The following is a 24,477-nucleotide window of genomic DNA, read 5'->3' as shown; positions in this document are numbered from 1 at the left end:
CAACACACCTTCTCCTCAACTACACCTTAGACAGCCACGCCCTCATTTCTCATTCAGTCTACATGTATGGTAAATGTCGTAGTAAAATCCATTACTTTAAATGCTAACTTTAAAATAATAATAAAATGAAGATTCAAATATAGTTGTTCTTAATATTATGGTCATAACCTGGGATTAAACACTCAAGAGTTACCAGATAGCCTGTTATGTTTTTCTTTAAACTATTGTTCTGAAAGAAAATTTCTCTATGAGTAAAAAGTCTCAGCCATAGTTCTTGCTGGCCATGTCATCTAGGGTGTACCCCACAGTATGTTTCGTTCCATCTCCTCAACTGCTGACCCTAAGCATTTCTGTCTAGGGTCTTTCATGCTCAGCTTATTGAAGAACAGGCCAGTGAGCACTCAGTGTTCTTGAAAGGAAGGAATTTGACTTAAATTCCACCCTGAATGGAGAGTTTTCCCCTTTCTCAAAAAGAGTCAGTAGATCGTGGGGCTCAAGACATGCTTCTGAGACAAATATCAACTCTCAGGACACTTAAATGTTCTAGAAAGATCATGGACAAGAACGATTTCAAAGTACCCCCTCAAGCTCGGTAGTTATGACCCCACTCTGCTTGTGTGCAGATCTGACACCCACCTAAAGCACACTAATGTCCCTTAAGAACTGAACCATGTAATATTCCACTGCCTGGGTCCCAATCTAGCCACTTGATAGCATCTTCAGGGCAGGCCCAAATAGCAAAAGGCTTTGAAAATGAAGCTAATATTCAAACATATCTCATAGACTCTCGTCAAGGCCTGCAGATGGAAGTCTCCTGTGGTGGTGTGTGCCTATAATCCCAGCATTTGGGAGGCGAAGGCAGGAAGACCAGGAGTTCGAGATTATCCTCACCTTCATATCAAGTTCAAGATACTGAGGGCTACATGAGACCTTACATCAGAGGGAAAAATAAATTTACAGATCAAAAAAACCAGATCATTGTCCTGCTGACACACATACAGGATTTAAATAAGACCTCTAATTCATTAAATAATACTGAAAATGTTCAGGATATTATAAAATTAAGCAAACATTCAGAGAACCAACGAGTATCATAAAGGGAAGGGAACCATTAGACACCAGTGCTAAAATGACAAAGATGCCACCTTAAAGGACAAAGGCTCTTGAAGTCCACAGTCCAAACCATCATCAGAGAAACAGAAGACACAAAAACGAACCAAATGGGAGTTTCACAACTTAAAACTAAAATGATTCAAAGGAATAAAATAAATAACTCGAAGATGGCTCTGAGATGGCTTGGCAAGAAAAGACATTTACTATTATAAACCTGATACCTAAGCTCAATGCCTGGGACCCACAGGGTGAAGGAGAGGACCAACTCCTGCAAGCTGTCCTCTGACTTCCAAACCCGGCCTTAGCACATTCACATGTGAACACATACAGATATATACATACACGTGCATGTACACACACACATGTACACAGTCACACACACATATACTCACATGCACACACACGTATACACACACATGTACACAGTCATACATCCATGTACTCACATGCACACACACAAATGAGTGCAACTTTAAAATGGCTTTTAAAAAATAACATGAAGCTCTTAGGCAGACCATTAACATAATGGAAACACCGTGATGGGAAAGAAGGGTCGGCACACTCCAGAAATGACCTAATGTGGACTGCAAAGCACAGGCTAGATTAAGAGCAGGAGGCAAAGCTGTAGGCAGCTTCGTGATCTCCAACACGAGTGGCTCTCAAGCCGCAGAAAAATAAGCACAGCACATAAAAAAAAGTTTGAAAATTAAATAGCTACAATTTTCCAAATTTCATAACATACATAACCCTACATACTCTAAACCAGTGGTTCTCAACATTCCTAATGCTGCAAGCCTTTAATACAGCTCTTCATGTTGTGACACCCCCTCCATCATAAATTATTTCATTGCTATTTCATAGCTGTAATTTTGCTATGAATTGCAATGTAAATATCTGATATGCAGGATATTTGATATGCGACTCCCAAAGAGGTCGTGACCCACAGGTTGAGAACCACCGCTCTAGCGTTCTCAACAAACCTCTAGCACTTTAGGCCTGGAAAAGTCTATATCCAGACACATTACAATGAAACTATTGAAAACTGAAGATGAAAGAAAAAAAGCTTGAAAAAATAGCTAAAAATAAGGAATGATCTCTTAAAAAGAAAAGATTATTGGCTCTGTGCTTCTTATTGGAGGCCACAGAGGCCAGGGGGTGTGGAGCAGGGGAAATTGCTTTAAAAAAAATCTTATCAGAGTGCCAAGATAAGTACCCAGCCCTAAACCTCTCTATCACTCCCTCAAAGATCCAGAGAGTATCACAGAAGAGGGGCCATAAAAAATGGAAGAGCAGGAGGAGGGGAGAGGCCGTGAAGAGAGGAGCAGGAAAAGGCCGTGCTCTGGACATAACACACTGTGCACTCCTGAACTCACCAATGTTGTGATTTCCTGCACACAATTGTGTGCTCTGAAATTCCATTCTGGATGCAGGAGGGACACGTGGCCTTGTGCCTCCCTGAGACAATAGGACAGTTAATAGTAGCCAGGAAGGGAGTATCACTTCCTCCAGCCATGCTGCAGTATATGGTCCCCCACCCATCCACACTCATGCAGCCAACCTAATTAAAATCAGGGGCCACAAGGGAAATAAAAATAGGAAAGACATAGATGTAAGAAGGGAACTAGCTGGGAAGACGCTGGGCAGTGGGATTGGAAGGAGGGTGAGAGAGGGAAATGGGGTGAATGTGACCATAAAACATTAGGTACCTGTGTAACACTGTCAAAACATAAGAAGAGGAATATTCAAGAAAACTGGACTGCCAGCTCCAAATTCTATCCTGAAAAAAAAGTTGTGTGTATGTGTGTGTGTGTGTGTGTGTATGTGTGTGTGTGTGTGTACATATCATGCAAGAATGAAGGTAAATAGACTCCTCAGGTTAAGTAGAAGAATGTTCACAGCTGGTAGAAGGGCTGCTGTTCTGAAGGACCACTGGAGAACATTGTTCACTGAAGGAGTTGTACCAACAGGACAGAGCAGGGGGGTAAAGAATGACCCAGAAATGGGGAAGACCAGAGCAAATGGAAGCCCATCCCTTGACTTCTTTAAAGTCTGTGATGGTTAACAGCAAACGCTGTATGATGCTTTTGTTCTCAGGTTGTGTAACTACAGTGCATGAGGGAGCTACAGGAAGTGTCATGGCAAAGGAGCTGGTGAGAGGACCAATGTCTATGTTGTTCTAAGTGGTAACGTATTTAAAGAGACTATGGACAATGTGTCTTTGGGGATCCCTAGGACACCCACTTATAACACTAGACCCTGGGACGTGGGGGCATGTCCCTAAGTTAGTTCCCACTGTGGTCCTGCTCTGTGTTGGGAACCAGTGTGCCACAGAACATGGAATAGAAGCCGGATTCCTAATCACCTGGGACAGTTTCCCATCTTTAAGAGATACAGTAAGTAATTTGAACATAGAAAAAGGAGAAAGTGATTCTGAAGCAGTGTGGGAGATTACAGGACCAATGCAATGATGGAGGACGTGGGTCTGCTCCTAAGTTCAACTTGACAGACAGCTCTTTGGTACCCCTTCCCTTCCGCTAGAATGGTAACCAAGACTACAGTAGACATTTGTGTCTCTGGATTCCCAATGGCAAATGTTCCTCATGAGGGGACCTTAAAGGAACAAATGACAATACTGTTGTGACTTAAATAATACCCGTGACACCAAAAAGCTGTGCATGGTCTTCAGCAAAAGACCCAATGAGACATCCAGGGAATTCACATGGGATCCTATTGTATGTTGTATGTTTCTTTTTGAAAAACTAGTGATATGCACATTTGGGTCAGATGCATACAACCCCAAGAATTCATATTGGGGCCAGACATGGTGATACGCACCATTAATCTAAGCACTTAGGAGGCAGAAGCAGGCAGATCTCTGGGTTCTAGGCCATCCTAAGGATACTGTGAGACCCTGTGTCCAAAGAACAATTGTTATAGTAATAATAAAGACACACAAATAAAAGTCACTTTGGTCATTCTTTTTAAGAAAAAAAAAAAAAAAAGCAGAGGTGGTAGAAAAGAGAGAGCTGACTCCAGTATCAGAATCCTTGAAGCCATGGATCTGAGCCCACACAACAGGGAGCCTGAGAAGCCAGGCCAGGACTAGAGGTGTGGCTTTGTTTTTTATAAAATGGATTCATAATTTAATAGACATTGCTACTTCAGAGCAGTTCTGTTCCAACACGTCTGGCATGGACTCGAGTGACCTGCAGATGTTTGTCCCTCTTTTCTGCCTCTTCCCTGGGGACATGAACAATCCTTAGAGGGAAATATCTTAGTTTCTGGGAGGAGCTTTGCAGGCCAGGATGCAGACCTCCCTGGAATCCCACACAAGTATGCTTGAAGCCATGCAGCCTCTTGGCTTGGCGTGGAACTTGCCATCCATGGGACAGCTAATCCTTCTTCCTTTCCATGGTGCTCAGTCGGAGCATTCACACGGTCCAGCCCAGTGTGGCTCCACGGATAGGGTGTGTGCACTTTCCCAGACCACGGAGGCAGGATGGGAGGGGAACGGCCGCGCAATTCGAGCGCCTGTGTCTGTTTCAGACTGCAGCTGTGTATTTCCCCAGGTGAATTTTAAAACCAGTCCAAATTCATCAACCTCTTCTGAAGAGCACTGCACACCAGCAACGTGTGTTGTGCTGAGAAGTCTCTGTGGGTAAGGAGGAGCTGAGAAAGGACAGGATGCAGGATTCTGTCACTAAGCCATCCCCTCTGCCGCCTACATTCTGGCATCCCGCTATCCCTGCATCCAGACCTGAATTTCGTTTTGACCATTGTTGAGTTATGGGTGCTGCAGCAAGCTGGACCACTGCACCCAGGTTGCTTTCTAACCTGGCTCAGAGTAAAAGTGAAGAAAACTAGAAGCAAGGGAAAGCAGAGCACCTTGCAGACTGGGCATCTGTTACCAAACTCTCTAGCCCTCATTATTGCCAGCCAAGCCTTAGCACCCATCTGGAGGTCAGGAGATAGGAGAAGCACTTCCATGAACCCAAATACATTGCTGAACCTCCATGGCCTCCATCTGCAATGTAAGACGTCGTTTTAAAACTCTCAAAGGCCCCTTCCAACTCTGATTTTCTGAGTCATTGGGATTTACAGTGAAATAAAATGGGGGGGGGTCTAAAATACACTCTCCCTTTTAATACAAATTAGGAAAGCTATAGTTCCACCTCTGCATTTGACTTGTGGCCCCCCTGCCACTCTAGAAGAGGCTGACACCTTGGGTTAGCCACGGATTTGTAGAGGAAGAGGCCAACACAGCACAGCCCTGCCCCTCCCTGGCACTCATTCACTTTGTCTGCTGAGTATTTACTTAGAACTGGTGATGGTGCTCACAAGAAGCCAAGGCCAAGAGGGCAGGAAGGAGTCTGCTAGTTCTTGCACAGGAGAGCCAGAAAACAGCAAACAGCTGGGACAGGTCTCCGTCTAGGTCACTCCCCTGCTGGGAGCATTGGATGGCTTTCTGTGTTCATCAGTTCAGACATATTCCTTGGGAGGACTCTGACTTTGGAGGGGTTGGGCCTCTCAGCAGGGTCACTGGCTGTCCCCATGCTGGCCCCATGTGGTATCCTGGGAAGTCACATTTCCACGGCTGCATCTGTGGCTGCAGAAGGGACCTGGAGATGTCAGCCATCCCAGGCAGGAAGTAACATTGAGCGGATTCGACCTGGAAAAATGTGGCCATTGCATCAGGGGATAAATAATCAAAAACACAAATACTCAGGTGGTGGGGGGTGGTGGGGTGCCTGGAACAGGGTGCAACCAGTCGGCATTTGGACAGGAATTTGCAATGTGATCCAGTGATGGGGACTTGTGAGCTGGATGCAAAGAGGTGATACCCCAGTGAGAACCAGGAAGGACAGGGGTGGGGCTGAGCAGCTGTTCCAGGGCTCCTGGGAGGCTAGAATGGAGACCAAGCCGAGATGGCAGAAGACAGGCTGAGTCAGACCGAGGAGAGCAGAGGTCATGGGCAGCTGACTGGAAGCCTGACACAAGGTCAGGAGGCAAGGTGTGGCCAAAATGACCCAGAGACTTTTCATGAACTTCAGCTGTGACTATTGAACTCCAGCAGCTGACCTGTCTGTAGATGGAGGATCCCAAACCAACAGAAAAGGCTCAAGTTCAAGTACCCGTGTCAGTCAGTTACATGTCTCAAGTCAGAAGCAGAACTGGGGAAAAGGCTCTGATCTGTAGTCAATGAGACTCCCTCCTCCCCAGGCCCATAATCCTCCCGTTGCTCCATTGCCTAGAACATGGGAGCCTCAAGAATAAAGCTCCTGAGACAAATCTTCACGTACATTACACCCAGTGGGGCCAATCAACTGCTTGCCATCTGACCCAGGGCCTCTGCCATCATATACTTGCTCTAGAGGGATTTAGGCCAGACCTTAAGAAGAACTTCCCTCTTAAGTCTTGAGATATTGCATGAGTAGGCAAAAGAGGCAGTTTAGATGATTCTTCTTCAAAAGGTTTATTAGCTAAATTGTACCTGGTCTAAAAAGGAGGCATCCTCTCAGCAGTGAATGGTAGAGGAGCACCTTGCTTCAAACAAAAATGAAACCTCAAAGCCAAGGTTTAAGTGGCAAACAAATTAACCTGAGTGTTCACTAAAAGAAAAGAAAGCAGTCAGGGTAACATTAACTCAGTTAAATTTTAAAATAGGTGCTCTATGTGACAAGTCCTGTTTCCACATGCTAGTCTAACTTCTAGATCTAACTACAGCACAAAGATGGAGGATTTCTCCAGGAGCCCAGGGATGTACAGGTCTCTATGGCAATGGGAACATCTTCCTGGAAACCATCGTGTGGAATCCTTCGTGATGAAGCACCAGACCTGGGGTCCTAATCTTGAGATAGCTTTAGGAAGGGAGGGAGGGGCCTCTGAAGATGCCGGAGTCTCTCTCCCTGGCCCACACCAGAGCAGAAGAAACACAGGCCCTGGTTGAGACTTGACTTATACAAAGGTTATCACAGCTTCAAAGAACAATGAAGGCTCTTGGAGAAACTTCAAATCTCAGATTAAGGAGCTGAAGAACAGCAAATGTTGAGGTTCCCAGAACCCCACCTGAGGTACCAGATGTTGGGGTTCCCAGAGCCCCACCTGAAGTACCAGATGTTGGGGTTCCCAGAGTCCCACCTGAAGTACCAGATGTTGGGTTCCCAGAGCCCCACCTGAAGTACCAGATGTTGGGTTCCCAGAGCCCCACCTGAAGTACCAGATGTTGGGGTTCCCAGAGTCCCACCTGAAGTACCAGATGTTGGGTTCCCAGAGTCCCACCTGAAGTACCAGATGTTGGGTTCCCAGAGCCCCACCTGAAGTACCAGATGTTGGGGTTCCCAGAGCCCCACCTGAAGTACTAGATGTTGGGGTTCCCAGAGCCCCACCTGAAGTACCAGATGTTGGGGTTCCCAGAGCCCCACCTGAAGTACCAGATGTTGAGGTTCCCAGAGCTCCACCTGAGGTACCAGATGTTGAGGTTCCCAGAGCTCCACCTGAGGTACCAGATGTTGAGGTTCCCAGAGCTCCACCTGAGGTACCAGATGTTGGGTTCCCAGAACCCCACCTGAAGTACCAGATGTTGAGGTTCCCAGAACCCCACCTGAAGTACCAGATGTTGGGTTCCCAGAGCCCCACCTGAGGTACCAGATGTTGAGGTTCCCAGAACTCCACCTGAGGTACCAGATGTTGGGTTCCCAGAACCCCACCTGAAGTACCAGATGTTGAGGCTCCCAGAACCCCACCTGAAGTACCAGATGTTGGGTTCCCAGAGCCCCACCTGAAGTACCAGATGTTGAGGTTCCCAGAACCCCACCTGAAGTACCAGATGTTGAGGTTCCCAGAGCTCGACCTGAGGTACCAGATGTTGAGGTTCCCAGAGCCCCACCTGAGGTACCAGATGTTGAGGTTCCCAGAGCTCCACCTGAGGTACCAGATGTTGGGGTTCCCAGAGCCCCACCTGAGGTACCAGATGTTGGGTTCCCAGAACTCCACCTGAGGTACCAGATGTTGGGGTTCCCAGAGTCCCACCTGAGGTACCAGATGTTGGGATTCCCAGAGCCCCACCTGAGGTACCAGATGTTGGGTTCCCAGAGTCCCACCTGAGGTACCAGATGTTGGGGTTCCCAGAGTCCCACCTGAGGTACCAGATGTTGGGGTTCCCAGAGCCCCACCTGAGGTACCAGATGTTGAGGTTCCCAGAGTCCCACCTGAGGTACGCTCATGATTGTCACCTCATATCGTCATTTGCCTCCTTGCCCAACATTAAGCTCCCCAATCTACGATGTGGCAGAAATCACCCAACTAGGTTACTGCAGAGAACAAGGAGTGTGGGGCACCACACAGTGCATCCAGCCTTACTCGCTGAGCGATTGGGGTACAGCGTCGATCTGGCATTGGAACTGAGCCTTCTCCTTCTGGGAATTTCCAAGCACCCTACCATTCTTGGTTCATATCATTACAGTGAGACAGAAAGTGTGTGGAGAGGAAGGGAGAATGGAGACAGAGACAGACACAGGGGCAGGAGTGACGGGGACAGAGACAGAGAAAACAAGATCAGGGCAGATACCTTGCAATTACCCATCTGGGTAAAAGAGTCACATAGGCCACAGCCTGGAGGAAATTATGTTGTGCTTTCAGGGCCAAGAGATCCTAGCCTATCCATGCAATTCTGCCTGGCTCAGATTTGGATTAATGGCTGAATTAGTTTCCCTTTCCTGAACATCCTCGCAGCAGGCTGGAATGACCCAGAATGCCAGAGGCAGTGAGGAGATTAAGCATCTGCCCTGTGTAATTAGCCCCTGTGTGGAGGGGATAGACAGGTTTACATGGTCACCCTTCATGGTGCAAAGCAGTCTCCAGCCTTCTTTCTTTCACTCAACCCTGATATCTCAGAAGGTGCTCCCTGTGTAACTGGGCTCCTCCTCTCAGGGTCTGGGAGGCCTCTGCACTCAAGAGGTGCTCCATCCCACACATCACATAGCTGACACACATTAGGCTCTGAAGTAAGCAGCTTAAGAATGCTTGGGTAAAGGAAGGAGGGGGCGGTCCCATCTGCGGCCAGGGCTACTACCAAAGGGCCAGTGTGATGTGGTTTCCAGCATTCTGCTCCACCTGCTGCTGCTGCTGCTGCTGCTGCTGCTGCTGCTGCTGCTGCTGCTGCTGCTGCTTTGATCCTGTTTTGTTTTGTTTTCCAGAAGGGTGGCTGCAGTAAATTGAGACAGTTGTGGCCAATCAGAGCAAGGGACTAACTATGCTTGAAGGAAAAGGAGGGCCACTGAAGAGGAAAGCAGAGCTTGCCTAGGAGAAACACCTCCTGACTCCACCTCATCCCTCCTGGTATCCAGGAGCAGAAATAAGCAGAGCAGTTAGGGACAATCTCAGCTCAGTCCTGCTCCCATGTGCTAGCATGCTGCACTGTCCTCTCTGTGTGGCTGTACTCTCACAAGCTCTCCAGATGCCACAGGACTCCAAGCCTCCACAGCCTAGGCACGGTCCCCATCTTAGGGTCATCATAGCCTTAGGGTCATCATTTCAGGAACACTGACTGTCACCCCAGCCTTCTGGCTCTAGCCACCCCTCTCAGGAATAGTCTGATGCAGACTGAGTCTGGCCATAAGTGTAGCCCCTGGGTAGCTTCAGGTAGATGTGGGAGCCCAGTTGCCACCTGCCCACCACCTCCCACCTACAATAGAAGGAAGAGAAACCGTCTGCAGAGAGAGGAAGCCAAGAATGGAACAGCCGTTCTCTGCTCCAGGGCCCCTTTAAATAGCCAGTAGTCCAGATTCTGGGAGCCAGAACCACCCTTGCCATTCCACACAGAGGATAGGAGCAGAAGGTTACTACAGCCACTGAGCTCAGACTCAGGTCCAGATCCTGGGTGACACAAATTGTACAAGTCACCAACTCTCCGTCACTTTAGACTAGGGACATTCTGTTCAGGGATTCGATGTGGCCCACAGTTCTCTTGACCACCTCCCCTCAGACAGCTGCATTCCTTCAGGAGATGGGAAGAGGGGCTGGGGAGAAGGCTCAGTGGTTAGAAGCACTGGTCATTCTTCCAGAAGACCCAGATTTGATTCCCAGCACAAACATGGCTGCTCACAAGCACCTGTAACTCCAAGCCCAAGGCACCCAATGCCCTCTTTTGGTCTCTGAGGGTACTGCATGTGTGTGCTACCCAGACATACATACATGCAGGCAAAACGCCCTTATACACAAAATAAAAATAAAAGTTAAAAATTATTTTTTAAAACTGAAGATTGGAAAGAAGTTCAATTGAATTCATAGAGAGGAAAACAGACAAGGAGTTACAAGTGCAAACGGGAGCGAGGTGGGTGTACTGGCTAGTTTTGTGTCAACTTGACACCAGCTAGAGCCATTTTAGAAAGGGCAACAACCTCAACTGATAAAATGCCTCCACTGGATTGGCCTGTGTGCAAGCCAATTTCTTGATTGATGACTGGGGTAGGAGAGCCCAGTAGGTGGTGCCAGCCTGGGCTGGAGGTCCTGAGTTGTATAAGAAAGCAGGCTGAGCAAGCCATGGGGAACAAGACAATAAGCAGCACCTTCCACGGACTCTGCATCTGTTTCTGCCTCCAGATTCCTGCCATGCTTGAGTTCCTGTCCTAACTTCTTCAATCATGGACTGTGCTGCAATAGTGTAAGCAAAACAAGCATTTTTCTCCCCAAGTTTTGGTCATGGTGTGTCATCACACTGGTAGGAACCCTAACACACTGGGAGAGCCAACTTGTCTTATGAGACTTTACAAAACATGAAGCATTTCCCCTGGGGAGTTGTAAGCTACAGATCACAAATCTGAGACAGAGTTAGTGTGGCCAAGAACTTGCACAAAGATGCACATGGGGAAAGCAAGCCCTTTACTCTTTATCCAGGTCTCATCCCAGTGTGGCATGCAGCTGGGGAAGAGAACACAAGTCACCTCCTGATTTTCTAATCATTCATCAAACAGCTCATGCTCACAGGTTATGGCTCAGGTCACTCTAGACATGTCTTCCCACCCCACCTCCGTGGCGCATCCTAGGAACAGTACATGGCAATGCACACAACACTGTATTCACCCATGGGTGGTATGCATAGGAAACCAGCATCAGGACCTCACAAACTCCAAGGAGCCCAAAGCTTCTACCCTGAAATCTTTAGGGGTTCCTGTATTTGCACCTGATGGAGGTGAGAACACTGAAGCTCGTCCATCACATTCCCTCCCTCCTGCTTGGCTATTCCCAAAATGCTGCCAAAAGCCTCAGCCCTCCCTGAGGCTTGAAAAACACTAGGCCTACCATAGCTGTGGGTGAGTTAGGTGGAAGACCCCAGGCTGGAAAAGCACTGAGACTCGGGAACATGACCTCATTGCTTCCCAATGTGGGAAACTCAAAGTGGCCGACAGAACACCATGAACACCTGATCCAGGCCCAGGCTCCGGTCCCAACTGGGCCTAACAACCACACAATAGAGTGGAAAGCAGCAAGTGAGGCCCCCACCCAAGCCAACAGTGCCCCCCTAAACTGGGCTCACATTCTGTAGATATCACAAAGAACCCAGATTTCCCTAAGACCCCAAAGCCATGGGGTCAGTCCCCTGAATCTTAACAGATTCACGAAACCTCTAGTTTCAGCTGAGCTTCTGGGCAGGTTAAAGCTTCTGGGCCGAGGACTGAAGATGGAGTCTAGTCTGTGGTTAAACATCATGACCAAAGGCAACTGGGCGGGAAAGGGTTTATTTGGCTTGCATTTCCATGACACTGTCTGTCATTAAGGGAATTCAGGGAAAGAGCTCAAGGCAGGAAGATGAAGTCGGAGGCCATAGAGGAACGCTGCCCACTGGATTGCTCCCCTGGCCTTGGACACCTACCTATACAACCCAGGACCACCTGTCCAGAGATGGCACTGCCCACAGTAGGCTGGGCCCTCCCACATTAACCATTAATCAAGAAAATACCCTTGTCCCAGGCTGCAAAGATAGATTAACCACTAAAAGCCAGACTTACAGCCAAAAATCAAAGAAACTATCCCCCACAGACTTACCTACTGGCCAATCCCATAGAAGCAAGCAATCACTGAGGTTCCATCTCACTGGGGAGCTCTAGCTTGGATAGAGCTGACAAAACACTAACCGTTACAGGTTCCCAGGATGCACCTGTCCTTACTGGTAACACTAACTCAGCAAACAGTCCTGCTGGCTTCCGCTGCCTTTATACCCACCATAACCATCAGTTTGGGTCCCCATCTTCTCATCATCTATGGACCAAGGAAGGCTGGGGATACATGGGGTGAGCCATGGCTTTCATTGGCGACCAGCCCACAAGCAAATATATTGTCTCCTTTGGAAAAAGGCCACCACTCCTGTTGCGCGCACCTCTTTTGTGTCCCCTTCGCCCGCGAATGAGACTCGAGAGGCAGTATTCGGGTGTTACCACAGACGAGGCTTTACTTGTAACAGCAGAATCGGAAAAGACCCCAAGCCCGGGAAAGGCACTGCTATATATACCCTAGAGTGGCGTGTTCACTTCCGGGATGGGCAGTGACTTTTGGCGCGCTTTCTGCCTTTTGCAACTGCGCAGTCAATTGTTTACTAGTGGGAGGACAGGATGCCTGCGCCATCTTGTAATGGCAAATCACTGCGGCTCCCAACACACTCCACACAAGCCTACCAATCTGCACCCCCAAAACAAGAGACAGCCTGGCAAACCCAGTGCAACAGTTGGACATTGTAGTTTCAGGGATGGTAGACCAGGAAGGGACATAGAGACTCACCGGGCCCAGTTCTTTTTGAAAAGCCCTTTCAAACATCTTTAAACTCGCTGAATGTTTAATCCCAACATTCAAACTAGGAATAGCTTTGTAGATAACCCATAATGCACACAACAAGAAAAAGGTCCCACCCAGATTAAGTTGTGAATGAAATGTGGTTGACCAACTCTGTGACTTTCTGTGCATATTACTCTACTTTTCTGCTCACTTCTACTGGAAGAAGGCTGACGGCCTCTGAAGATTGAACAAGGTACACAAGAATGAATCATAACTAAGAAGGTTACTGCATTCCTGCAGTTGCTCAGTGAACTGGGAAACACATTCTCAAGTTTTCCTTCGGGTTGGAACCTTTTCTGTGGTACCAGCCTCAAGCTTGTGGGTTTGGGCATGCTAGGCAAGCACTCTCCACTGACCCATGTCCCCAGCCCATTTGTTGTTATTGCAGTGTGGGCTACCTCAATCCAAGCTATAGAAAACCAGCATTGTCAAAGTCATAATTTGGTAAGACATGATTTATGCCTGACCTTCTCCTGTCCCACGTGAAATGTCAGCTCCAGAGAGCAGCAGGTAAGAGAGAGCAGGACTCAGGAGCAGGTATTCCAGCCTTCTGCTCACTCCCTTCCTGGCGTCAGACAGACCATGGGCACTGACCACCTGCCTCCAAAGCACAGTGGCTGCTCTAGTAACTAATTCACAGGTCCCCAAAACCAGACCAAGACAAGATTCCCTGGGACCTCTCTAAGCCTGTCAGTCCCCTGGCAGAAGCTGCAAATGTCCCCATCTGGCCTCTTTTCACACCAGGAAGGTAAGACTCCTGGTAGCTATATAGGTTTGGAGAAGGAACTCAAAGGTTTGTCAGCTTTTGAGACAGGAAACCCAAGACACGCCAGTGAAATGCATGGACCCTCTCCTTGGAATGTTTAGAAATATACAATAAGGACAATTAGACTGAGCTTATAGATAGAAGGTTTTCAAGTGTAAACAAGGGCTAGGATTATGGTCGGAAAAATACTTGCCAAATGAACGTGATGACCTGAGTTCAGGTCCTCCACACCCATGAGAAAGGAGGATGCAGCTGTTCCTACCTGGAATCCTAGCACAGGGGAGGCAGAGGCAAAAGGATCCTTGGAGTCACTGGCCAGCCAGCCTAACCTGCTTGATGAGCCCCAGGTCCTAGTGAGAGACACTTTTCTCAAAAGATAAAGGACCAACACCCAAAGCTGGCCCCTACAAGCACATGTGTGCACACATACATACATGCTTGCATACCTGAACACACAGGAACATGTGCACACACACATATACACAAATTTTTAAAAAGTGTAACTGAATTTGTGAAATTAGTAACCTACTTACTTCTGTACCCACACGTTAAATAAGGCCTATCAACAGACCAAAAATATGTCATAATTCCAAATTCCATGTTCACTTCTACTGTGAACAACACCCACTTTCAGATAAACTCTCTCTGGTGGTTAATCTTTGCAGTTAAGTTAGCTGCCTTTAGAATCACCTAGGAGATTGGTGAGGTACATCTGTGGGTGTCTATGATGGGATTCCCAAAGAAGATGAACTGAGTGGGGAGATACACCCAGACTGTGGGCAGCACCACCCCACAGGCCTGGAGCCCAGATGTAACATGGGGAAGAAGAGGAGAAAGGCAGCCCAGTGTCATCTTACCCTTTCCTCTGCTTCTTATCTGCTGTGTGAGAACACTCTGATGCAGGCTCCCACCGCCATGACTTTCTTCCCAAGTACATGGAGCCAGGTAACTGTGGAAGGAACCCTCTGAGATCAGGAACCAAATTAACCTTCTCTCATTTAATCTGTTTATATCAGGCTTTCTGTCAGAGTGGCAATAAAAGCAACTGGAGTCTGAACGTGCACACCAGCATCTTGGCACGTGTCGGTGAACCCTTCCTGGAGGGTTGATAAGCACGGGGACAATCCACTCACATCTGCCTGGACCCCATCATCTGGGACAGGGGCAGGGAAGGCGGCTTAGCTAGGAAGCTTTAAAGCAGGGTTAAGAATTTCCACATCACTCTCCTGAGACTCTCTCCACATTTCCTTAAGCTGAGCTTCTGTGATTCTCTCCTTAAGTCTGTCTTACCTTGAAAGCAGGGACTGAAGTCTCATTAGCCTCTGTGTCACCAAGCCCAGGACCCAGTGCTCACAAGGGCTTTCAGAAATGTCACAAGTTGAGAAGCAAGACAGCAGTAGGAGAGGCAAGCATAAGCAACCTCAGATGGACAGTGACTCAACTCTCAAGTAACAGACAGAAAGAGGATATCTTTCACAGTGTGTCTCTCAGATCCCAGAACACCCAGCAATGCCACAGAAGGAATGATTAGTATGGAAGAGACCAATTGTTGCCCAACTTTCTCTTCACCATAGAGCTTTCCAAATGACTACAGGCAACTAACTAGTGATGTGTGGACAGCCAGTATAGCCCCATTACCCAGACGCCCCTACTGCCAGCATACCTGGAAAACCAGTAGGATTCCAGGTTCGTGGGAAGATAACAGCTTAGCTTCCAGGAAAACAGACAGAGCAGAGTGGAAGCTTGCCCTCTTGCCTTGCATGCTTGCACACATTGTGTGTGGTCAGTTCGTTTGATTAAGGCATTAGCTACTGTAGTGAGTGTAAGCCACATTCTCTCCTGGACTACACGGTTCCAACTCTAATGTAACAGAAAGAAATCACCCTAAATCTTCACAATTGTAATGCTCCAAGATCCCTTTTCTTTCCGAACAGCATGTGGTAACAGAAAACAAGCAAAACACACAGCTAGAAAATTGGATGCCCCAGGGCCGAGCCCTTCACAAGGATAAGTGTGTTTTGTGCTCACTTGGTCTATAGAGAGGCTATGACAAGTCAGAGCCTGGAAGTTTCTTTCCAGTGCCTTTGAAAGATCCAATTGCGCACCAGATGTGCCTCTTTGCAAATTTGAAGCCAAGACTGAAAGAGCTATCACAGATCCTTCTATCTGTTCTCCCTAGACCCATCACTCCATCAAATCCTTACAATACATTGTCTCCACGGCTAGGACAGTGAGGACCCAAACACTTCCCAAGGAAGGAGCATGAATTGGGAGACCTGGAACCAACTAACTGGGTACTTCATGGTCCCTCGTCCATGGGACGGGACAATAGCTATTCTGTCTACCTTAATGAAGTTGCTTGGGTGAGCACGAGATGGGAAGACTGAATGCCTACTTTCGTTCATTTTTTATCATTAGGAAATAGATACTTGGATTGGGGTGGGGTTGGGGCTTCACCTCCCTCCTTGCTTTCCTCTGGGTCTTCACTTCAGGCCTGCCCACTGAGATCTGACCCCACTCATCCTTCTGTGACTCTACTCTAAGCTGTATGGTCCCAGGGCTGTCTTGTTGTGTCTCTAAAGATCCTTCAGGGTAGGAAAGAGGCAAGAGAGAAGCCCAAGGCTCCAGCAGGCTGATCTGGGGTGGGAATAAGGAACACACATAACATAAGACCGGGGGAGATGTTCACACTCCTGAGAGCACAGAAGGAGATGCTCACATTCCTGAGAGCATAGCAGCCACGACACCGAACAGAGCACTACACATCATCAAAACCCATGCCAGTACTTTCTTGTCCTGGCCAGGCCCTTCTTAGGAACACACACCCATCCTTTCCCAAGGAGGCAAAAGACCCATTTCCTAACAGAGTCAGCCAGGCTCTGAAGACCCTGCTCCCTCAGAAGCATACCATCACCTTACTCCAGTACCAGCTGTCTGCTCAGTGTATGCCTGTGGCATAGCTACAGAAAAGATTGTGTGGGACACTGTCACCCTAGGAAACCAAACAGCAAGATTGTCAGTATTTAAAGTCCTGCCTTCTTCTAGAGAAAAAAAAGCCACAGAAAGATCTGGAACCCTAAGAGGAGAATCTGGCTTGGCATAAGCTCAGGAAAAGCAAGGAGAACAGCAGTCAGTCTCACCTTCTCACCTGGAAGCCTGCAGCTACAGCACAGAAGGAGAGAGGGTGACCCAGGGAGCTCAGTGCTCTGGAGACCAAAAGGCCCAGATCTTGGGGCTCGCTACTCTGCAACTGTTAGTACACAGCCCCAGTAGAAAGGAGGGACACAGCACCCCTCCTTCACTTTCAAGAACTCAACTCCTGGACCCTGCAGAGATCTCTGTGGATGCCTGATGAGCGTGGCCCCCATCTACTGGATGTTTGAGTAGACCGAGTGCCCAATAAGAACAGTAGCATGTTTTGTGGTGCCACAGATCCAGTCAGGAATTTCCCAAAGTCACCCAAGTCCTTCCCAAGGAACGCTATTTCAACCGTTTAGTCAGGAAGAAAAAAAGGATGTAGAAAGGAAAAGTTAAGAACCTAAAGGCATTCCAATACCCTGGCTTTCACCCCTACTGAGAGGTTATGATGTCACACATCCCATACGTTCCTTTCCATAGACGGAATGCAGTAGATCACTCAGGATCCACTGTCAGATGCCCAGGCCCACAGTCAGGAGATGGGCTCCTCTCTGTAGAGAAAGATTTAGTCCCTTCCTGGGTCTCACTTGATGCTAAATTGGGGAGAAAAGAGATTGGCCCCTTGAAGGATGCTGGGATTTCCAGGGCCTACCAGTCAGCACATGGCCCACTCTGTGTCTGGCAGTGTCAGTCACAGTTCCCTGAGCTGCTGAAGATGGTAGACCAGGCATGAGAGTGTCAGGAGATTATATATATATATATATATATATATATATATATATATATATATATATGGAGAGAGAGAGATCATACACACATACACACACACACACACACACATACACACGCAGAACATGAGGGGTCTGAAGACTCCAGAACGGAAACAGTAAAGTAAGAAGCAGAGCCAGCTACAAGAAGTGCATTTTAAGTGAATTGAAAGTGTGCACAGCCCCCCCCCCAAATGTCAGCATCAAAAGGATCCTAGAGATAGGATGATGAAACACAATGATATAGCCCAGGAGGGGAGTCTAGAATAAAGGACAGCAGTTAGAAGTGAGTCTGAATAGAACACTGGTTTCAGTCAATAATAATGTGTCGATGTTGGTTCATTAATTGTAACAAGAATGCCACATTAATAAGATGGTAATAACAGGGGCAGCCAGGCACAGGGTAGGACATAAGAGCTCTGTGTACTACTTCCAATTTTCCTGTAACTATAAAACAGTTCTAAATAATAGTCTATTTTTAAGATGAAAAAAATAAAAAACTGCACGCAGCATTTCCCAGAAGCATGATGTACCAGAACGATTGCCTATGGAGAGAGTGGGCAGTGAAGGACCAGTGGTGTGTTTGCAAATGGTGATAATGCTAACACTGTGCTGTGGGCATGGAGGGCAGCTAACTTTTCCAACATGTAATCCCAACACCAGTCGCGTCAGAGAGAAGGAATCCCACAGGAGAATCGGTCATGATGGTGCCAGGAGTGGGAGGGCAGAAAGGGTTCAGGAAGACTGAACCGTGAGGAAGAAGAACTGCTCATTGAACCTTAAAGCCAGAGGAGGCTGGGAGGGAGAGCCTTTGGTGATTGTACAATAGAGACAACTTTGCAGGACAAGGTCCTCATCCTTATCTAACATCAGCCGCTCTCAGCTCTCTCTGGACCCTCGATTCTCAGCCTAGATCATGAGCACTGAGTGGTGGGCACCAAGGATGGGCAGATACACTGATGGCCATGATAAGAGACCGGACCAGCTACAGTCAAGTTCAGACCAGTGTCGAACACATTATCCCTGATACCATATGGGGCACATTTGAGCTATATATTTCAAGCAAAAAAAAAAAAAAGCTGCTCTTGTTGATCTGAAATTCAATTTTAATAAAGCATGTATATTTTGTTTGTTATATGAGGAAGCTCTGAATAGTAATAACAGCAGCAGCATGTTATTACATGTTAGTTAGCAGCATGTTAGTAACAGGTACTTCGTTTACCTGTCTTGCTCTGTCTTTTTACCAACTCTGGGAAGGGTACACTACTATTCCCGTTTACATGCAAAAAAACCTCTTGACTTTAAGGTCCTAAGTTAGTAGAAAATGTATGAGAGGGAAACACAGCTAGTCAGTCAGTCTTCTGGGTGCCCCCTCCTGAGAGTGACCTGTACTGTTTCCCAACCAAGTCCGCTCCCTGACATCTGGAGGCAGCTGTATAGACTGCAAGCACCCAAAGCTCCCCGTATGGCCATGATCTTGAAGATGCCTGCTCAGCTGACTCCTAGTGAAAGGACCATAAATGAGCTTTGGCTTTCAAAGAGCAGAAATCCATAGCTAGTAAAGGGGCCCAAAGTAGCTCAACAGGTTACTAGGTGACCTCGAGGAAGGCCTCCTGCCAAAGGGTGTGGATGACCCATGTACCACAAGGGCCTGAGCCAAGATACAGGCACTCCACCTGAGGGCAGAAAAGGAATGAATAACCTCTGGGAGCCCCTTCCAGTATGAAGCCATAATTAATGTTAATTTTACAGATTAGTTTTCAGATGAGAATGCCTTCCCAGCTTCCAGCACGACACTCTTTTTAAATAGCTCAGTCCTAAAAGTAATGTCTTCATCAAGCCCCTCCCTCCCCTCAAGGGCCAGGGATCTATTGGAAAAAGGCAAAGGAGAGATTGTAAGAGGTGAGGGGTAAACCCAAGGAAACAGTGTCTCGCAGATACGACAGGACTCATGTACATGTGAACTCACACAGACTGTGGCAGCATCACAGAGCCTGCACAGGTTCTATGGAATCCCAGCACAGAGAGGAGAAAATGGTCCTGGGTCCCACTCCTAGCCAAGAAGCTATTTGTAACTAATGCTCACTGCCAAAGAGAAAATGTGTTTTCTCCAATGGAGTATCACTGGGCATATCAACTCCCGGCAGGCCTCCTACCCAGGAGTAAGTAGCCAACACAAAACAAACTCCTCAGCTGTTTGGTGAATTTATTGCTTCTGTTGTTGTTGTTGTTGCTTTCTTCTTATCTTACTGGTCTTTTGTTTGTTTTTATTTTTGTTTGATTGTTGTGGGCAGTTGTTTTTTGAGGAGGACACATAAAATTAGATGGGTAAGGAGGTGGGGAGAACCTGGGAGGAGCTAGGAGAGTGGGAATAACATAATCAAAACATATTGCATGAAAACAATAGAGAAAAGTCATAGTAAGTGTTCATTGAGCACCTCGTGTATACCGGATATTGTGCTAATGTTTTCATTTCCCTATGTAATGGTGGGACATGTAGTATCAGCCCAGCAAGGAGGTTACTGATTTTCAAATAAGGACCTTACTTTTCCTCTAAGAGGCCAGTGATACTTATAAGACACTTATTGTGATGCATATTCTATCCCAGGGTCTGGGAATGTAGCAGAAAACGAAACAAAGCCCCTATTTTCATGGAGCTGGTGGGGCACAGATAAGAGACAACCCTACCACATTGCTGTAGGGAGCAGTGCTATGCTAAGCAGGATCAAGAAAAGAAGAGCAGGGGCCAGGGGTGGGAAAGAGAGGCTGGATGGCACTTTAGTGGGGATGGTCGGGGAAGGAGGAAAGAGCCAAGGCCTGAAGTGAGGACACGGGTCTGAGCAAGAGCTCCTGGAAGAGAGGACTCCCTCAGAGTTGATACGCCCTGAGGCCAGGGTGACTAACCTAGAACTATGGTTAGACTGGTGGCTGGCCTGAATAAAATTTTGAAGGAGGAGAGAAGATTAGAGATGGACAGTTTGGACGAAATAGTGAGGTCAGGATGTTTTGAAAAGATCAGAGTGCTATGGATAGGCAAGTGCATGGATGGGTGCATGGATGGGTGCATGGATCGGTGCATGGATCGGTACATAGATGGGTAAGAAGATTTCCATGGATTGCTTTAGCTTACTTACCAAGGGTAAAATACAGATATGTATACACATACATACATACAAATACACACACACATACACACACAGAGACACGTACCTTACAGATTTATAAAATATGTTCAGTGATGTACCATTCAGTTCCCTAAAGTGTCTCATTACAGATCCCTCAGGGTGCTCTGAGCATGCCCATCCCTTTCTGAAGGGGATCCCTATATCCCCACAAAGAAACTTAGATCCAAGTTCAACAGGAAAACCAGGTCTTCATGCAAGGAAAGCACTCTGAAGAAAGTCATAGACCTTCAGGGAACCATGTCTTGCCTTCAGTCTCTAACAAGACCATTAGGTGCTTTGTGTGTGTGTGTGTGTGCTTCGTGTATGTGTGCTTTGTGTGTGTGTGTGCATGATCAGGTATAGGCAAGGCACATCACCACCATCCCACGGCGGCATGGAACCACTTGTCCAAAGTTATCCTATAACCAAAACTCTGCTGCAAGGCCTTGGGCAAAAGTATCTGCTTTACACAAAATAAAAAAACCAAGCTGTCTTCCAGAGCAAGGCCAAAGTCTTGCTAACCACCAGGGCCCATCCCACCCTGAGACCTGTAGCCTGACCAGCCTCACCTCCAAGTCCTTCTCCAGCTCCAGCCCAGCCGCCATCAGGTTGTGCTCGAATTCATCTCGCTGTTCCCTTCTTTCCTCTTCCAGAGCATCCAGTGGTCCAAGTTCAACATCACCAGGGCCCCCGCCATGGCGCTCCTTGCCTGTCTCCCCATTGGAGATAACAGCAAGCGAGTGTCCAGGGGAGCCGTGACCCAGGTGTGCGCCCCGTTTCCGGTAGTGGTATGCAAGTACATAGTCGACTTTCCTCTGGTTGTCGTGGAAGTGCATGCGGCTCAGACGGGCTTCCGAGGAGGCGGGCTCATTGGCATCCAGGTAGTTATTGATGACCTGGCCAGAGAAAGTGGCACAGGTGAGGTCAGATGAATAAGGAGGGTAAAAGAAGAGGATGTTTGGATGCTCTGGGGCAGACTAAGAAGCGAGTCTCTCAGAAGCCCCACCTGTCCAATGGAAGGTTCAGCAGTCTAACCCCCTTGTGGCATGTAGCCCTCCATTCATGTGTGCAGTCCGGGCATCAGTATACACACACACACACACACACACACACACCTACCTCTGGTATCCAATATGTATACACACACAAACAAGAGAGACAGAGACCGAGTGAGATGGAGATTGAGATAGGAAAAGAGACAGATAGGGAGAGATAGACAGTCAGACAGTCTGAGACACAGACAGAGACAAGCAGGCAGGCAGGCAGGCAGGCAGATAGACAGACAGACTGCACGCACAGTAGCACACACCATTGCCAATCCCCAAACACTGAAGCCCACTCCTGCTCACCAGAACATGCATCTGCACCTGCAAGCAGTCCCCTCCACTCACGCCTCCCTGGTTCAGCACTTCTGCACACATGTGAAGGCGTCCATATGCACAGACACACAAAGGCAAACTAATGCGCAACCCTCCACATGCACCATGGCACACCCACACATGTGCTGCTCCTGGCAGAGCTGCACGTGAGCCTGCAGACACGCTCCAGAATCAGCCGGCATACTTACTGGCAGGTGTTCTGGATCCATCCCAACAAAAGCCAATGCCTAGGCTCCTCTCCCACCCACGGGAATTCACTGGACTTCCTGCCCCCTCACAAATCCATCTCCTCCTCCTCTTCTTCCTCCTCTCCAGCCACTAGCAAGGACCCTGCCAGTGACAGAAGCAAGGAAAGTGACTGCTTCCTCTCTCTTCCACTCTGGACTGGAGAGGTAGAGAGAAGAGGAAAGAGAGAGCAAGGCGGAGCAGGGCAGGGACCTGCCTCCATCCCTCAGGGTGTTCTCTTGTTTATTACTGGTTTGATACCCAGCTGCCTCAGCAGCCACCTGAGAGGTCACCGGGGCAACCAGATGAAATGCTAGGCACAGGAGAGAGGCTCACAGCCACCAGAGCTGAGGAGGCAGGTTTCTCAGGCCTGTGGGAACTGAGCCCGGGAGTCTGACGCCCAACAGGTAAGAATCATCTGCCTCTCCTCACCTTCTCATTTCCAGACCCTTCTCTGAAGAGGATTGCTAGGGCTGCTGGAATATGTGCGAGACAGGGGAGATAAAAGCATTCTACCAAAATCTCAGGGCTTTTCACATAAGCACACATCAGCCACAGACAACAGGGCGGCAGGGTGGGAGGCTCCCATGGGGCATCCATCAGTACTCACAGAACGGTCTTGGGAACACTCTCTCCTGGAGACCTGGCTAAGGTGTAGGCTAGAATTGTCCCTCTGACCTGGGACCCGAGGACCTGGCACTTTGAGGTACTGCTGTCTGTGTTTGGGGACCTGGCTTCCTCTGGCCACTGTCCGTGAACTCAGCCGACGTGGAGATCCAGGGAGCAGAGGGATGTCTGTGAGGAAGGAAGACAAGAGAGGCGACACAAGTTCAGATGATAGGAATCTCACAACACAGAATCTAAACCAGTTACAGTAGAGCTCTCCTGGCTCCACAGAAATGACCTGCTCTCGGGTTTGTTTCTTTACAGCCTTATTTGGCCACATTCATTATGGCCAATGGAGAAAAAAAGCTAGTGGTAACTCCCCTACCACACACACACAGACACACACACACACAGACCAGAGCTGTCATAATCTCACACGTGTGTGCTCAACATGCAACAGTGGGGCCCAAAGCCAGTGCATGGTGCCTACTAGGCAAGGTCTCCACCACTGATCCACTGCTGTTCTCTCCTTGCTTTTTCCTTAGGACCATGATATCTGGCCAGTGAGTCTGCAATGAGGAACAAGAAGAGAGGGATGGCAGCATGGGCTGGAGCACTTCCCAGCATCAGCTGGAGCACTTACCAGGAAAACAGGACTTTAGGGCCTCCTTGGTGCATCAAGGCCAATAGGCACCTTGGACACCAGCAAGGAAAGAGCAAGAACAGATCAACAGTGGACCCACTGGGGCAGCAGTGGACCCACAGAGGGCAGCAGCACCCTCTAAGTAGGGAATGTCCTCCAGCGCACTTGAGAACTCATAGGCCCACTGTTCAGGTCAAGTTCTCTTCTGGCCATTGCCAGTCAGGGGCCCTGAGTCACCAAAGTCTCACAGCTGGTCAGATACACTCTACTCTCTGGTCTCTTCTTTAAGAGACTCCAGTCAGCATGCCTATGCTTAAACCTCTGTTCTGTCACTTGTTAGCGCTGTGGCCACTTGGGGCTTGTTTCTTCTGCTATAAACTGAGGAGAACCTCAAACTCGAAGAACAGATGTAGAAATGGGAACTGAAGAGTATATGCAAAACACCCCAAATAGTGATTAGCCTCTGAGTTCACAATAAAAGGTGTGGATTATAATTATTGTTCTCATTTTCATTTTAAACACCGAATGAGCAGAAACAACACCTTGTAGACTCACATTGGTCCTAAGTCCCCTCCCCATGGATGAATGAATGGCAGTTCTGAAAGATCTCTTGAAATGCTTTCAAAAACGAGGGTAGTTGAGTGGTAGAGCATAGTTCCCCCCACTTGGAAAAAAGAAAACTTGAATCACCATAGATCAATTACTAGCCCTTAGGCACCCAGCAATCTGCTGGATTGTTCCCAGGGGTCTAGGACATGTGTTCGGTGAACTTGAGAAGGTGGCCTCTTTAAGATGTTGCAGGAAAACTTGGTGGTGTCCAGCAGGGTTGTGGTAATTTGGATAGGAAATG

The 24,477-nt window shown here is 48.0% G+C and overlaps 1 protein-coding gene and 1 long non-coding RNA gene across 5 annotated transcripts in view; one reads left to right on the top strand and one right to left on the bottom strand.

Moving 5' to 3' along the window:
- Ano2 (anoctamin 2) overlaps positions 1-24,477 on the bottom strand; it is a 338,029-nt gene that overhangs the window by 293,445 nt on the left and 20,107 nt on the right. For 2 of the 4 annotated variants that reach the window (XM_076940592.1, XM_034512071.2), the window contains exons 2-3: positions 22,989-23,173; positions 21,344-21,670 (exon numbers count right to left, since the gene is read on the bottom strand). In XM_076940592.1, coding sequence (XP_076796707.1) covers positions 21,344-21,670; positions 22,989-23,173 — 512 coding nt within the window. Of the gene's footprint in view, positions 1-21,343; positions 21,671-22,341; positions 22,573-22,988; positions 23,174-24,477 lie in introns of those variants that run through there. The other 2 variants (XM_076940594.1, XM_076940593.1) reach the window with 2 other exon arrangements.
- On the top strand, positions 22,520-24,121 carry LOC143443533 (uncharacterized). Its single transcript, XR_013112615.1, has 2 exons — positions 22,520-22,785; positions 23,530-24,121. It is a non-coding gene; the product is annotated as an uncharacterized LOC143443533 (long non-coding RNA).

Source organism: Arvicanthis niloticus, chromosome 9 (assembly GCF_011762505.2).
Source record: "Arvicanthis niloticus isolate mArvNil1 chromosome 9, mArvNil1.pat.X, whole genome shotgun sequence".
NCBI lineage: Eukaryota > Metazoa > Chordata > Mammalia > Rodentia > Muridae > Arvicanthis > Arvicanthis niloticus.
Note: the sequence above shows the minus strand (reverse complement) of the source record. Positions and strands in the feature narration are given on the sequence as shown.